Source organism: Magallana gigas, chromosome 5 (assembly GCF_963853765.1).
Source record: "Magallana gigas chromosome 5, xbMagGiga1.1, whole genome shotgun sequence".
Taxonomy (NCBI): Eukaryota; Metazoa; Mollusca; class Bivalvia; order Ostreida; family Ostreidae; genus Magallana; species Magallana gigas.
The window spans coordinates 51218679-51234759 of NC_088857.1; the positions used below are offsets into that span (position 1 = coordinate 51218679).

Below are 16081 nucleotides of genomic sequence, written 5' to 3' on the forward strand. Positions count from 1 at the left end.
GCTCGTACGAATTATTGAGCATTAATCATTTTGATATTAATTAAAATATGTCGATAATTAAGTAAAATAAAAACTTTTGTTCGAGTACTCTCAGTACTTTGATGAATTCCCTTATTGGCTGCTAGCTTCTACGGTCTTAGTGGCTGCTGTTAGTGGCTGCTAGCTTCAGCCTGGTTATATATATATATATATATATATATATATATATATATATATATATATATATATATATATATATAGTTTATCTAGATATGCATGTTTGAAACATGCTTACTAGTGGGTCTAGAACTACATGTAAACTGACTCCGGTTTTATTCAAAAAGAAGGAAAAAGAACGACTTAAATCAAAACGAAACTTTTGAATGGGAAAAGAAACTAATTTACTTGGCAATAGAATTGACAATGAATTACAATAATTACCTAATTGATTAAGATAAAAAAGTAAGAGTTCATGTAATAAAAAAAATAGTTTTAGTCCTCGATATTAATGCAGAATATGTATTAGCCTTCAGAAAATGAAAAATTTCAAGTCTGTCAATATTCTCTGATAAAAACACCAGGGCTGTACGAGAAATATGTAACGAGTTCACAGTGTCCGATAAATGTTTTTTTTTTCAACTGCAATGGCAAAACAGCGTACAACTCGAAATACATTTGAAAATACTCACGGCATTTCTTGATTCGATTAAACACTTTGATATTTCCCTAATATAAGTTTCAAAGAATGAAAAGGCAATCTCATTAAATAAATGCTCTCGTTTCGTGGGATATTTTGGTAGTTGATCACGTTTCTGAGGCGGTATCAAGCCTATCGTTTCGCTGTTTGGGGAGGAATGACATATGCGAAAACTTTCATCTACAATTAGAGTTTGTGTGGACTCCAGAATGATGAGGCCGCTAATAAAACCACAATGGCGATTATTTACCTACTCCTACACCGTCCCTGGCGGGATTCCACTTTTGTATTACATAATTTGTACCAGAAAAAAAAATCAAACAATGACGTTTTGTTACAAAGGTTTATTAGAACTAATTTTGATTTCAAAATAACGATTATCATGCGATGTGGGGTAGAAATGTTTATTTATTTTTGGATTTGCAGTGTTTTTATAGGTCATTGATATGCTTTATATTCTTGTCAGGGAAACAATATATACGATTTATCAGTTCATAATAACAGTTGTCGCTGGCTACAAAAATACGATTGCTGTAAAATATAGTCTGTCTCTTATGTCGTATAATACCAAGGAAAAAACGTAATCTGAAATGAAATAAAAAAATTAATTAAAAAGCTTCATGGGACAGGAAAGAAATGGTCTTAATATTAAATAATGTGTGATATATGTCACATGAATTATAAAGAAGAATACTATTTAACCAGGTATTTTTAGATAAGTTAAACATCAACATTCTTTTCCATAACCGTTCACATCATCTTTAGGTTTACTTTTGACTCTTGAAAAAAAATCAATGTGTTTTTGAAATGATAATATCTTCCGAACTTAACCAAAAATATTGAAGTACAGGTCGTCGCTAGATGCTATCATCGTCATAATTGAATCTGTGATGATGACGTAATCGATGAATGGCGGTCAGAATTCCGGAAAGGGGCCACACAGGGCCGTCAGAGTCCCGGTTCGACAGGGAATCCGGAATTTGTTCCTGGAATGAAAATCATCTTAGAAAAATGTACTGTATATCTACATCTAAAATATATGTGTGGTCTATATCCATTGTCTATGTCTACATCTTAAGTATGTGGTCTATTCTATTGTCAATGCCAATTAAGGTAAATGTCTGTGGTCTGTATCCATATTTCATGCCTACATTTTGAATATGTAGTCTATTCTATAGGCTGTGTTTACATATAAAGTATGTGGTCTATTCTATAGTCCGTGTCTACATATAAAGTATGAGATCTATTCTATAGTCCGTGTCTACATATAAAGTATGTGGTCTATTCTATAGTCCGTGTCTACATATAAAGTATGTGGTCTATTCTATAGTCCGTGTCTACATATAAAGTATGTGGTCTATTCTATAGTCCGTGTCTACATATAAAGTATGTGGTCTATTCTATAGTCCGTGTCTACATATAAAGTATGTGGTCTATTCTATAGTCCGTGTCTACATATAAAGTATGTGGTCTATTCTATAGTCCGTGTCTACATATAAAGTATGTGGTCTATTCTATAGTCCGTGTCTACATATAAAGTATGAGATCTATTCTATAGTCGTGTCCACATATAAAGTATGTGGTATATTCTACAGTGCGTGTCTTCATATAAAGTATGTGGTCTATTCTATAGTCCGTGTCTACATATAAAGTATGTGGTCTATTCTATAGTCCGTGTCTACATATAAAGTATGAGATCTATTCTATAGTCGTGTCCACATATAGAGTATGTGGTCTATTCTATAGTCGTGTCTACATAAAGTATGTGGTCTATTCTATATTCCGTGTCTACATATAAAGTATGTGGTCTATTCTATAGTCCGTGTCTCCATATAAAGTATGTGGTCTATTCTATAGTCCGTGTCTACATATAAAGTACGTGGTCTATTCTATAGTCGTGTCCACATATAGAGTATGTGGTCTATTCTCACGTCCGTGTCCACATATAAAGTATGTGGTCTATTCTATACTCCGTGTCTACATATAAAGTATGTGGTCTATTCTATAGTCCGTGTCTACATATAAAGTACGTGGTCTATTCTATAGTCGTGTCCACATATAGAGTATGTGGTCTATTCTCACGTCCGTGTCCACATATAAAGTATGTGGTCTATTCTATAGTCGTGTCTACATATAAAGTATGTGGTCTATTCTATAGTCCGTGCCCACAAATAAAGTATGTGGTCTATTCAATAGTCCGTGTCTACATATTAAGTATGTGGTCTATTCTATAGTCCGTGTCTACATATAAAGTACGTGGTCTATTCTATAGTCGTGTCTACATATAAAGTATGTGGTCTATTCTATAGTCCGTGTCTACATATAAAAAATGTGGTCTATTCTATAGTCTGTGTCTACATATAAACTACGTGGTCTATTCTATAGTCTGTGTCTACATCTAAACAATGTGGTCCCTATCCACAGTCCATGCGTTCATCTTAAGTATGTGATTTATATCCATAGTTCATGTCCACATCTTAAGTATATGGTCCATAGTCCATATGTCTACATCTTAAATCTGTAGTCTATATCCATTGTCTTTGGTCTATATTTAACTTATTTGTCTACACATATGTTGCACATGTATGTATATAAAACTGCTAGTGTAAAACAGGTATGGTATCAATTGTCTAAATCTATATTTCAATCTTTAGTCTCTGTCAATGTTTCACTTTATTAAATTTTTAATATCTGTATCTATAGTCTATAAACATATAATGTCTATTGTCTATATCTGTATATCTGTATTCTTTTACATTAAGTCTATAACATTACTCAACAGTCTATGAAAAATCTTTGGTTGATAAAATATATACAAGGATTCGTCTTTAGAGATTTTGTTGTAAATTTATTCATTTTGCAGTTAAAGACCTTGCATAGCAAATCTTCTTCACGGTGAATGTTGTGTTCATTCATGAGCGCTTGCTTACCTGCCGACTGTCCGGAATTTCCGAGTTCCTTTTTCTGTACTGAAACAAAACAGAGGCAACTATTTATGAGGCCAAATGTCGAAATATCGACAACATTGATACAGCTAATTCTAACTAATGTCCAGGTTTTAGTTAAATCCATGTTTTATATAAAGTCTCTGAAGAATATAGAGATTAATGTTTTGAGATATTAAAGAAAGAACACAAAAGAGAAATATGGAGGATTCTGTCATATAAAAAAAGAATTTAGACATGGAATTGGTGCTGAAGGAACTGGTAAAAAATGGATTTTGTTTTTGGTATTCCGATAATAACATTAATACTTACTGCTCCTGGACAGTTCTGTGAACAAAAGAAAGAAAAAATTAAAGACTGATTGTCCACAAATCATGCTCAATGTAATTCTAGGATTGATTAAATCCATCAAAAACTTCTTATTGAAACACATTGTTCATCACGTATTTAACGATTTTTTTTATAAAAAGAAACTAAAAACCGAAATAGTTGATAAAGAAATATTTATAAACACAATTTTTTTGAATATTTCTTTATCAACTATCGCACCTTCAAGTCTTTTAAAACAATTTCATTATTGTTTCGTGATCTTTTTTTTTTACCAGTGTATTAGATGTCTTGTTTTCTCATCAAAATACCAACATGTTTCTTACTTAATATATGAGTAACATGCATTTGCAGTGAAATGCAATACCAGCTTATGCATTGTTTTATTGATCAGTTGATTTTTATATTATGATACTAGTACATGCTATTGTAGTTCCTTTAGTGATCTTGCTTTATTCACCCTGAACAGATCAACTCTATTTATACATTTAATAAAACTTCATCTTACGTAATTTCGGAGTAAAAATGAGGTTTGTAGAATTCAAAAATGTACAAAGTCACTGATAGAGTGGTGATGTACTAGTATATAAGTTTGGTACAATGCATATAATAGGTAAATATATGCTTTAATACTTCTATTCAAATTTTACACACATGAAACGGTAAGTGCATCATAACAAATTTTATTTGATCGTAGAATTTTTTTATTGTATCTGTTTGTTCTTCCAATTTAAAATCCGCCAATGTTATCCTTAAAAACTGCGAAATGAACACAGCAGCTATACTACAGTTATATAGAGAAGCTTACCTTCGGATGGATCTACAAGATAAGAAATTCAGCACGTTAAATTGATTAAACTTTACAATATAACAATAACTTTTAAAAGCAGTAAACAACGGTGGTTAAATGTCACTGAAATACATACCCTGCACATCTGATGGAGCATTGGTGTAATAAAAAGAAAGAAAACAAGACATATATTAATGTCATATTAACACTGTGTAAACGTCCTGTATAATTTCAGAGAGTTCATTTAAAAATAAAAATTATATTGCATACGTAGGGTCTAGCTCGAAAATGGCAGAATGAAAAAAATTCATCAAGACATTTCAAAACAACATCTTGACATCATCTGCATGCTGTTAAAGGTAAGAAGGATGGGCGTATTGGCCAGATGTTTTATTGATATGTTGCTGATATAATCTATTAATCATGATTTGTTTTCTATTATGCCTTTTTATTAGTAAAGTTTGCTATCTTTCTGCAAGGAGGCATTGTTAATACCCAATCCCATAGACCCAAATAGAGTAATTAACGTTTAGAGTCATTTTGAAATTAAATTTATAATTTATCAAATAACTTAATTGTCAGGACATTTTAAAAGGTGTTAGAAACCTAGGTTTCAATTGTTGTTTTAAAAAACTAAAATTAAGAAGAAGCTTTTTTCGTAGCCTTTCCTTTGGCAAATATGTGCAAATAAACGTATTAACGACAATTCTTGTTCCAGATTTCACGTCATTTCCATCTTTATTTCCATCTTTATTTTTAAGAACCAAGAGAAAATAAACGGTACCCATAGCATAAAAAATCTTGCGGATTGAAATTTTTAGACCACAAAAGGTGGCACCCATGTCAATTTATCGCTCGATCAATGCGTAAACGAACGAACCAAGAACTTTCTATTCATTTTACCTTTTTTTTTTGCTTGAAGCTGGAGAGAATTTGCAAGGAAAATAAAATGGAAATTTTCCACATTCGTCTTAAACCAGGATTCATTAACGTTCACGCACAAGATATCATATTTTGTCATAACTCTCATACATAACAATAAAAAAGAAAGGACAAATTTCCGCGGGCTCGGAATGCAAATAAAAATTGTTTTGAAGAAGACAACGCTTTAAAAAATAGTGTCGTATTCTGCGTTGCGACTGTTGACTCTCGGTGAAGCGCCATATGATATCTAAATTGTTTTCATTCTTTTTACACAATTATTTTCAGAAACTTGTTTTCGATCAGGGCATAAATTTTGAGTGCATTTTGATATTTTGAGAAATTTCAGATAAAAAATCCATATGTCTCCAGGTAAAACAGTGTCATTCTGGTTCTGAAAGAAAGGTTTGTGTAATCTAAACAAAAGTCCAGATACAGGTTTGAGGGAAATCATGACCAAAATGTGCTTCCAAATCTCGCACGTATATAGTAAAAAGCTAGTGGTTAGATTTATATATTTATGCGTATAGAAAATTAATATATCATAATACATGAAATAAGTCACTTGCTTAATCAACCATGCAAAGAGTAATTTCCTTTTTGGTGCATACATGTAGTTAACAAGATGGTAAAGAGCCATTTGAGGTGACTTTTGTAAGAGGTAACAAATTTAAAGGGGCATGGTCACGATTTTGGTCAACATATTTTTCTGTTTTTATTATTTACAATGCCTTATGAATGCATTTCAAATTATCAAATGGAATTTGGGTGCCCATCGATGAGTTTTAAGCAAGATACAGAGCTCACAATTCTTCGTCATGTAAACAAGGCTTGTGCCCTGTTTTTGTTTACATGTACATAGGTTCAATAAACCAGTAAAAAATCTTTTTCAAGATGATTTGTCTATATTCTTATTTTTTTCAAGCATAAATAAACAGTTCCTAACGATTAACACGTTCCTTTTATGTCTAAAACTGGAATTTTTACTTCAACATTAAAAATGTAAACAAAAGCTTTGTTTACATAGCGAGGAATTGTAAGCTCTGAAACTCGCTTATAACTCAACAAATGACATTCAAATTTTGGTCGCCTATTAAAAATGCCTAACTGAAGCATTGTAAACATTAAAATCGAAAAAATAATTTTTGACCAAAATCGTGACCATGCCCCTTTAAAGTGACCGGTTCATCAACCACCTTGTAAATTCCTGATAATGCCACGTCCGTGGTTTAGTCTTAAAATGTATAGATTTGTTTAGGCTTAGGTTTTTAAAACATTCTTTGATGTCGATTAACATGGACCTCAAATTGTTGGTCAGATTACGAAGGATTATTTAATTAACAGAAAGTAAACCCCTTGTAATGACACAATTTGAAGGGAGAATTTTGATTGGCTGTCACATGATGACTGATTGTTGACCTGTTTAAATCAAAACTCGTTCATGCTAATTGATTGATACATTAGCGTTTTTGTCTCATCAACTTTAATATATGATATATGACAAATGGTAAAAATAACGCCTCATTCATGAATAAAATCAGTAATCGGTTTAAAAGTTATATTTGTATGCAAACATGCAACCCATAAAATAAGAAGAATATGTAAGAAAATGTGCACTTTTTACAATAAATATTTGTGCAAAGGTTACAATTTTCCACAACAGTAAACTTGTGAAGGTAGATACTTATTACAACAACAGAACCAGGGTAAATATACTTACTATTATACCAACATGTGTATACATACACTTTTCAACAACATATACCGTTTTATTTACTTTTAAACACAACACTAAACATTTGCGTTATTATTTAGTTTTTTTACAAAAAAAAAAGTGAATAGATAAATTATTATTATATACTTTTTATAACAATACTAAATATACGCCCATTACAACAAGGAAGTGTAAATATACGCCCATTACAACAAGGAAGTGTAAATATACCCCCTTTACAACATACCCCTTTACAACAACAGAAATTTATCTCACGATGCACACTTACCATCTGAAAAAAACAATGCAAAATATATAAAAGATGTTGTTGAATCAGCAGAATATAAATGTACAATAACGATATCAATATTTCACGTGAAAATGTATGGATATGACATACGTTTAATTATAAGAAAGTGCTTATAATAGAAACTTACCCGAATTCCCTTAGCAAGCAGGCAATTAAAAACACAGAATGATTATTATTACTTACTACAGGAAAACGTTGTGAATGTAAATACTCTCGAGAGGATATTTAGGTGACCGCTATAAACAATAACCTTATTCATAAAAAAAAACCCACAAGCGTTACAGGTATCCCTTATCAGAAAACATTCTGGTTTGGGTAAATCTGTATTCTGTAGCGTTGAGTCTTGGTGGATACGATGAGCTAATGAACATTTCATCGGTAAATTGACCCCCCTTAGACTTGCTAATTTAGCGTGGCAAATGGAAATTCTTCTGTATTAATACATGACGTGCAAATGGTTTGATACATTGAGCATTAGGATTTTGTACTTCAACAGCGCAAGCATTAGAAATAAAAAAGATCGTAAAGAGAGCATTGATTTTCGCGCTTGAAAAAAGGGAATGTAATGAAGAGACAAAATGTAAGTGGTTCGGATTTAAATCCTCAATTGACAAGTCCGGAGAACTAACGTGTTTCAGCAATAAAAGACCAAATTCCTGCCATTGTCAATACCTAACTTGATTAAATGTAGGCGATCGTGTGCCTGCTTTGCATAAATCTCCTGCTCGGACCACACTTGACACATTTCATCATATAAATGGTCCTTTGCCCCCTCCCTATTGCCAAAATACGAGAGTTATTAAAAGTAATAATTTTAAGAGCTAAGTCCACTTCTTTGAACTGCGTTCGCTTGTCTCGTATTTGACAAACAATAAAACATGTAGTAAATCATGCGAATTAATTTATTTACAAATATTATATTGATTTTGCCTTGTGTCCATTGACGAAAGGTTAACTCAATCATTGATCATTGTCACAAAAGGCCACGTTTAGAAATTATGCATCGAAATTCCACGGAATACCTTGAAAGGAGCAAAGGGAATAGGATTGATGAAGACACATCATTTTAATCCGGATAAAACGGAAAGCAACTGCTGAAAAGATATTGTTCGAATATGGTTCCTATTGTACTGGAAGGCATCCATGCAATGAATCAGTTTGCGATCATAAAATGTCTGAATAGAAAGAAGCACGCTTTTCTACGATACGTAACAAATTTATACGTGTGGCACTTCATCACTGAATAAAATAAAATCCAGTCTGAGGATTACATGCAGACTGATATCATCGTTCCCAGGGAAACAGGAAGTGGTTTTTATTAGCATTAAGGATGGTGGATTGTCAACAAATTTGAATATTTTTTTCACATCTTTTATAGAGCTCTTCTTTTCAAGGAGAGTGATAAAGTCTAAAAATGGACACAACGATCCTGCCCTCTTAAGTGTCCTCGGTGCATATCTTGTGAACGTAAAGTCATTTATTGAACTGTGGACTGCGATGATAAAAAGTCTCTTGTTTTCATGATGAACTTAACAGCAGCACACTGTCAAATTTTACATGTAGTTTAATCACTCTTTTATAAAATGTGGTTGTTAAATTTGAAGTTCATGTTTATTTAAATTCGATCTTCACATGGGGCTGGGAATGCCTGCTGACATTATTAATTTGTTCAAAGAAAGGGAAGTTGCATGGTCACGATATTTCGAGAAATTTTCAGACACAAATATTAACATGGCTTTGTTACTGGAGTAAAAAAAATGATATTAATTTTTGAAAGATTGCATTTTAAAGACTTACCACCAAATTATTGATCTGGAAAAAGAGAAAGAAAAGTTAAAAACAAATACATATTCATGATAATTGGTAATTTATGTATAAAAAAAATCCACTTTTTCAGTTATCTGTACACATTAAAAAGTGGACGCATTTTAAAATGAACATACCGCCTTCTTGAGGATCGGACTTGGTAGCTCTTCACTATTGTAGCTGAGGAAATATTCTGTAAAAACAAAAAAAGTTCATGATGCCTTCATGATGAGAACAATAAGTCTTCATCATCCCGTTACCATGAAAATAAAAATCCAAATCAAAATAAGAACATGGATTGCTGTCTACACCTACGGGTGTTGGAGAGAGGACCAGACCCCGAGGCCATAAAACGGAGAAAGCTCAGTTTTGGTATCAGTTTTATTTCTACAATAGGAATGGTTATATCGAACCAATAAGTGAGCTCGTCTAAGTTGTATGGCTACGGGACCAGGTGTGGGAATATTCTTATGTTAAAAGTTATAAAACATTGAATTTTAAAACTCAGACTGCAGTCAGAATAACGAGTAGATCCGAGTAAACAGATGTCGACTCAAGCGGGGTTTCACTGCATTTGCTCCCCTTTCATTTATACAGGCAAAGACATTTCAAAGGAGACATAAATAAATTACTAGAATGCAGTGATTCATACGAAGTAAATGCTAACATCCTAACGTGATAATGGCGGTGTACTCTTTCGATCGTTTTTACTTTGAATTAACTTTGAGGAAAGGTGTCAATGTAATCTTCACAATCTGATGTTAACTTAGATTGTGATAGGCAAATCTAGAACCAAGGTTTAATTCACTGATGGCGAATTTTGATGAAGGCTGGCCGATAGATAAACGTTTAATTGATTTCAATCTTGTCACAATGAACAGAGCTCGTGCAGTACGCTGTTTCCTGTCCTTTGTTACACAGAATCGAAAAGTATCATCAAATTTTTAGAGCACTTTTCAGTTGAAAAAACATTTCGAAACCTATTCTGCAATGGTTAATTTTTTATTTCAAAAGCCATGTGCAGGAAATGCACAAAAAGGCAGAACATTTCATTTTTTTTAAAAACATTTAGATTTAAATGTAAGGAAAATATCGACGCTTAATTGCATTTCCTATGTTAAGGTTAGGTTACACAACTGTACAGATGTTGTATTAGAAACAAAATGACGCTAGGCAGTATCTAATTAAACATAATTGTATTTAAAATATATTTACAAAACATTATTGACCGTGAAATCGGAGAATGCTCTCAGCAAAAACTACGACTAGCGCTCCTTGAACCAATTCATGGTTATCAAACACATAACTGTTGCAAAGACAAAGACCAGCAGACTTTGCCATATTATGCAGCACTGTTTAACGTATTCAAACATTGGACAGCCTATACATAGTTCAAGCCACTAAGCATTCTTTGATCAAGCAGGCAGGAAACAAAAGAACGCAAGAATAATAATAATTATCAAAGATTTAAAAAAATCATAGTGGCCCTCTGGGTGGAAAAAGTTGCAAATGCACCTAATCCTTTGTCATTTATGGACAGAAATTTCAATTTTAAATTGATCCATTCGATCACAAACTGGAATCACTTAGGTGCATTGTAAGACTACACGCAATAGAAGTCAAATATAATTTGCTAAGATTGCGGGCGTATCCATGCTAAAGTTTGGTTGATTCTTTCAATGAATACGAGAGAGTATCCGAATTCATTATTTCCATTCCACGGCGGGATATTACAACCTACAACTGTCGTATAACTTGACGGTCTTCGCTATCAATATACGTTGTTCATCAAAGAATGGCAAACAAACGTGAAATGTTTGCAAGAACTGTGTGATTTCTGATTAATCAACGGGGGTGAACTTCAATTGTTGTCATAGAATTTGTGTGGGATTAGGCAATAGATTTTCTCGGCATAGATTAAAGTTCCGCATAACAATGCATAAGTGCATCTATAGGATTCTAACAGAGGCTTTGTTTGAGGACGAACCCGATTCGAATTAGAAAAGTTTACCCAAATTTTTTCTATGATAAGGTCAAAATTAGAATATTCTTTAGTACTCGTTGGGACCGTCTAATTAATTGTTTCGAGCGCGAATATTTCAGCATACAAATTTTAGTAATTGGCAGATTTGCGGTTATCTTTGGGCGAAATGGACTTCTGAGTCAAAGGCCAACGACCAGCAAAATTATTGTTCTGATAGATTTACTCCAACTCATTTCCACTAACTGTGAAATTTGTAAAAAAAGTATTGAGAAAAGACAAATATATTAATCAAATTATTAAACTTAAACAAGAAAAAGAAACACGAAATACTAGTCTGATTCGCAAACAATACAGATTGTTAATGTTTTATTATGACTATTAATGGAGTTTGGATAATTGTCCATGTACAGTTCTACACTTACCATCATAGATCCATGAACCGGTGTATCATTGTCACTCAGCTTTATTGACAGTATCTCCAGCATTTATTATCAAAGGCTTACCAAAAAGCTTTCCCTTTTAATGAACTTCTGATTTACGTAAGGTTTGATCATTTTCTTATTACATGTACAATAAAAAAGTGCGTTACTTCAACTATGTATATTTCCTTCCTTTTCTTCCTGAACATTTCTGCGTATAAATGTACACATACTTTGCTCTCGAATGAATATACACATACCTATATTTATTTGTTAAAACTATTTTACAAATGCCTTTAAAATATTTTATTGTTTCTATTGTTCATAGCTTATTTAATTAAACATGCATGTATTCGTTTATTAATGTTAGATTTTTTTAAATAATAGTTGTTAAAAATTGCTTCTGAAGTATAATCATCAAGGACAAACTCTGTGACCATTCAATCAAGAGACAATAGTCAAGAAATGACGTCACACTTCCAAATATGCGTGTAATTTAAGTATTTGGAAAAATTATTACTTTTTCTTGACTTTTCTTCCTATGTAACACACCTATCGACCTACCTTAATATAAGATCATCGAACCTTCCTACAGGACCGTTAACGTTGGCTATGTATTTTTCCAGAATGTCGTAGCAAAATGAATTACGGAGCAAGTACTGGATTGTTTAAGAACCAATTTAATCAACACTATACTGTTTTTTTAAGCTTTATCCTTTCTTGAAATATCACGACGATATATATATATATATATATATATATATATATATATATATATATATATATATATATATATATATATTGTATATATTGTTATATATATATATTGTATTATATTGTTGTACTTATGCTTATATAGGCGTCATTCACTATGCTCTTCTCAAGTTAAAATTTATGACAAATTCAACTTATCATTCTTAAATTTTCTTTTAAATTTAGAATTAAAATTAGGAAAAAAATGGTATTAAGATCATTTCGTTACAGCGTCTTCTATGTATTATAACTCATCTGAAGGTCATACAACTCGACGTGGTATGCAATTTATACACAAACCAGTTCAGAAGTAGTGATATAGCGCAATAAAGAAGCATCTAATTGTTCCACATCCATATAATAAAGATACATGTTCCTAGCAGATACTTTCACCTTCATAGAAGTTTATCCTCAATCACCCCCCCCCCCCCCCACCAATCATTTGATTGCTTTGTTTCGCGGCAGTAGCCATTAATGTCCTGGTGATCGACTAGAATAAACAAACTAAAGATTCATTCACTGTATTCCGTATCGTAATCAAAGTTTACAAGATTAATATGTTTCAAAGAATTTAAATTAGGTTATATCTATTGTGCAAAAGAATACCAGTATCAATATTTTTAGGACCCAATAAGGTTGTTGAAAAAGTCATTCTTTTTAAGAGAGAGAGAGAGAGAGAGAGAGAGAGAGAGAGAGAGAGAGAGAGAGAGAGAGAGAGGAGAGGAGAGAGAGAGAGATGTAAAACAGGATGTGTTTATTGAAAGCAAATATCCCGTAGCACAAAACTTGGTCATTTTCATGACCGTTTTTGTAAATAATAACAAAATGTTGGTACCGAAAGGAAATTTATTCAAATGATTACAGGGACTTTAATCTGAGTATATCCAAAAGGGCATTCGCAGTTGAATATAATCCCAAACTTTGCTGCGGTTACAAAGTTTCTAGCATAGCAAATTCACGAAGTTCTCTTAAACAGACAAACAAGATACAACATTATACGACCGATCTTCGGAGCAGAAGGCCATTCATGGGTAATAGTTACATTTAGTTGGGATCAGAAGACGAAATGAGAGCTCAGCCTCCATAGTCTAGTGCCATTTTTTCTCCCATCATATTTTTAGTTTACTTAAATAATATCTGAAAACACGTCTATGTATTTGGTAAGCTCAATCCGCATGAGGAACCACTGAAATAGTACATGCCCAATTACAGAAAGACAGCGATGAGAAAATTAGATTCCTAGCCTTGTTTTGATGTATTAGAACGATACCGTTGAATTTCAGGATGGGAATAAAAAACAACACCTGCTCCTGTTTCCCTATGCTGCTTTTCTATCGGTCCCCAGCAGGAAACTCAAATTAGACTACAAGAATTCCTGGAAATACACGACACTCGGGCGTAAAGACGGCATCATCAAACAAAAATGCGCCCATCCCCCCCCCCCACTTAAAGGGGACTGGGTGCATGGTCAGCAAAATCCATATTTTTTTATGGATTTTATTAGCTATAAATTTAAATTTGAATTAAATTAAAAGAAAAGTAAGGACAAATTCCAATTATGTAAGCTTTGAATATTTTTCTATACCTTATTCAGAATTACAAATTATTTAAAAAAAAAGGATTGTCAACAAACTTATATTGGTAAGTTTGAATGAACTTACAACAGCTATTGGCGATTCTTCTTTCATTCTTATTTCTTTTTTTTTTAAAGTTAAAAAAAAGCCCTACAAAAGTTGTGTAGGAGTCTTAGAATAATGTGTACATTGAAACTGAATTTTCTTTGTCTACTATTTTGAAATAATGTACGTACCAATTAAACTTGAAACCTGAGATAAAAAGATAATTACCTCCCGAATCTTGGGCATGTTGTTGCTCAATAAACATAAAAAGTTCCAGAAGGAAAATTAAACACAAACGAAAGTTCATGTCCAGAGAAGTTCTAAATTTCCAAAGTAGCACTACAAATGTTCTTTCGATAGGAGTTGACAGAACCTTTCCTATTCACTCTATCATGCTGTGTTGCCGTTAAACAGCAAAAGATCGTGGACTAATACTGAATTTTCTCCTTATAAAAGTAATTTTCTATATCCGTAAATTCAAAGAAAGCACCCTTCATTCATCTCGCGAGTTTCTTGTTTATGAAGTGGTGGCGCGTTTTTACAAAGTATCGGATTCCAAAGCCTTTCGCCTCTGATTTGTAAGCTATACTATAAGATTGGTTTTTGAATGGACGTGTTCATATAGGATGTATATAGTGCATGGTAGGCGGTGTGTATGCGAATCGGGGAGGATTTAATGGATTTATAATTAGTTGACAATGAAAAATCGAAAGTGATTTAATGCAAATCAGATATTTTCCCAACAAAAAGTTGTTGTTACAAAAGCATCAACGTAGAGGAAATTTGTCACCCCTGCCTTTGAGTATCGGTGTTTGCATTACGCCGTTGTTCGTAAATAACTTTAGAAATTAATAAATCTCTTGTTCCGAACGGAATTAATCATATTTGAAATAACCCGTTACTTAGGATGCGGAGATTTTGATCGTTAAACCTGACTTAAGGTGTTGACTATTAACTCTGCCAACTATCGGATAGAGCTACAAAAAGCCGGACTCAGAAACGCTTGCGTGCAACTGGTCAAAGCAATATACCTTCTTGTCCATTTTCAGCTAATGGTACATTACCACTCACAATTTGTTGAATAGAATTATCAATTACCACATGTCTAGCAATTAATCGCGTTAGCAAGCCTTTGTCAGAGGTTTTAGGACAGGACTAGATTACGACGTAAATCAAGAAAAGTCATCTGGAGAACCACACGCCATCCCACTTCCGGCGGCGCTAAAGGTTTGGTTTCTTCCAGAAAGATATGTTTTCGGTCAACATTAAGTTATCCGTATATCGTGAAGAAATTCCATAAATAATCAAAATAATAGCAGTGGCAGGTGGAGAGAAACTATTGCATCTAATTTTTCAACTCATGTCGTCAATAAGAACATTTAAGCAGATATAAACTATGGTTTTTAATTTTGGGGGAAAATTGAGTGGAAGGAACTCAATCATGGTATTCACAATTCACGTATATGTCTCACAATTGATTTTAGTGACCATGTAAAATATATTGGTACATATGTAAAGACTTTCGAACATGAAATATACCAAAATTAACCAAAATTGTGCTAATTGAAAATGTGTCAGAAGTAGGAATGTGATGAATAGGAATAAGAAATGTTCGAACTTTTTATGTTTTGCTAATTGTAAATGTGTGAAGATGAAGCCATACTGTTTAAATTTTAAAGTAAAAAAAATATATATATATATATTGGATTTGCCTTGTAATAATTTTACAAGTATATTATGGTTTTTTCTGTCAACCTTCCTAATTAAAAAAAGCAGATATAATTTTTTTTTAATTTTAGCGTTATTTTCATAAACAA

At 32.6% G+C, this 16081-nt stretch overlaps 1 protein-coding gene across 1 annotated transcript; it reads right to left on the reverse strand.

Annotated features, from left to right (window-relative positions):
- Positions 1-755: 755 nt before the first annotated feature.
- Positions 756-14885, reverse strand: LOC105344990 (uncharacterized). The gene is made up of 10 exons (XM_066086266.1): positions 14493-14885; positions 9627-9682; positions 9481-9495; positions 7811-7819; positions 4875-7665; positions 4757-4768; positions 3934-3948; positions 3607-3645; positions 1508-1662; positions 756-1261 (listed from the first exon to the last, which is right to left on the reverse strand). The coding sequence occupies exons 1-5, from the start codon at positions 14569-14571 to the stop codon at positions 7513-7515; spliced, it is 312 nt and encodes a 103-aa protein (XP_065942338.1). The 5' UTR covers positions 14572-14885; the 3' UTR covers positions 756-1261; positions 1508-1662; positions 3607-3645; positions 3934-3948; positions 4757-4768; positions 4875-7512.
- Between the last annotated feature and the right edge of the window lie 1196 nt (positions 14886-16081).

Excerpts from the sequence above, each read along its gene's own strand:
- LOC105344990 (XM_066086266.1), bottom strand. The coding sequence starts at position 14,571 with ATGAACTTTCGTTTGTGTTTAATTTTCCTTCTGGAACTTTTTATGTTT. Across the intron at positions 9,683-14,492 it reads ACATGCCCAAGATTCGGGAG|AATATTTCCTCAGCTACAAT; the intron begins GTAATTATCTTT and ends TTGTTTTTACAG.